We start from the raw sequence: 825 nt of genomic DNA, 5'->3' as shown, positions 1-825 counted from the left end.
GCTGCTGCTGCTGGGGCTGCGGCGGCTGCTGCTCCCCGTGCCCGTTGGCGTCCCCAGCCGCGGCCTCCTCCTCGTCGGCGAGTTCGTCCTCCCCCTCTTGGAAGCCCTGGTCGTCTCCGTTCTCATCCTCCTCCTCCTCCTCTTCCTCCTCCTCGCCGCCCGCCTCCTCTTCCATGGGGCCGCCCCCGGCCCCCGCCCGCTCGCCGTTCTCCTCGCCCAGCTCCATGGCGTCGCCATCGGCGGCCTCCAGCCCTTCCTCGTCGTCGTCCTCCGCGGTGGAGGCCGCGGCCTGGTCGGGGCCTCCCCCTTGGTGGAGCTGCGAGGCGCCCCCGCCGCTCTCGGCTGCCTCCCCCTCCATGCTGCCGTTGCCAGGCTCAACTGCGCTGCTGGCGGGGCCTCCCCCGCCGGCCTCCTCCTGGTCTAGCGCGGCCTGGAGCCGCTCCATGAGCTCGGCCTTGAGGCCCTTGTCGGAGAGGCGCCGCTTTTTCAGCTCCTCCTTCAGCTCCGACACCTTCAGCTTCTTCACGTTCACGGGCGAGCAGCTCATGGCGGCGGCGGCGGCTCGATCCCTGGGCGGGCGACTCTGGGCTGGGCCGGCCGGCGGCGGCGGCGGCTCTGGGTCGGGGCCCCGGCGGGAGGCGGTGGGTGGGTGGCGCGGCTGGTTCGTGCGGCTGCGGCAGCTGCAGAGCGGACCCGCCTGGCGCCAAATCCTTTCAGCGAGCTCGCGAGGGAGACGCGCCTCGCGGGGCCGAGCACGCAGCACTGCCCGCCCCGCCCCCGCGCACGTCGTCCCTCCTCCCCCCTGTTCCCCCCGCTACCGTAACG

General features: G+C 74.4%; 1 protein-coding gene across 1 annotated transcript in view; it reads right to left on the bottom strand.

Annotated features, from left to right (window-relative positions):
• HNRNPU (heterogeneous nuclear ribonucleoprotein U (scaffold attachment factor A)) overlaps window positions 1–753 on the bottom strand; it is a 14,296-nt gene extending 13,543 nt beyond the window's left edge. Inside the window, exon 1 of the mRNA XM_010562941.1 lies at window positions 3–753. Coding sequence (XP_010561243.1) covers window positions 3–547 — 545 coding nt within the window. The 5' untranslated portion in view covers window positions 548–753. The remainder of the gene's footprint in view (window positions 1–2) is intronic.
• Window positions 754–825: the final 72 nt, after the last annotated feature.

This window comes from Haliaeetus leucocephalus, unplaced genomic scaffold (genome assembly GCF_000737465.1).
Source record: "Haliaeetus leucocephalus isolate CR32 unplaced genomic scaffold, Haliaeetus_leucocephalus-4.0 Scaffold162, whole genome shotgun sequence".
In the NCBI taxonomy this organism is placed as follows: Eukaryota; Metazoa; Chordata; class Aves; order Accipitriformes; family Accipitridae; genus Haliaeetus; species Haliaeetus leucocephalus.
This window is presented reverse-complemented; position numbering and strand designations above follow the sequence as displayed.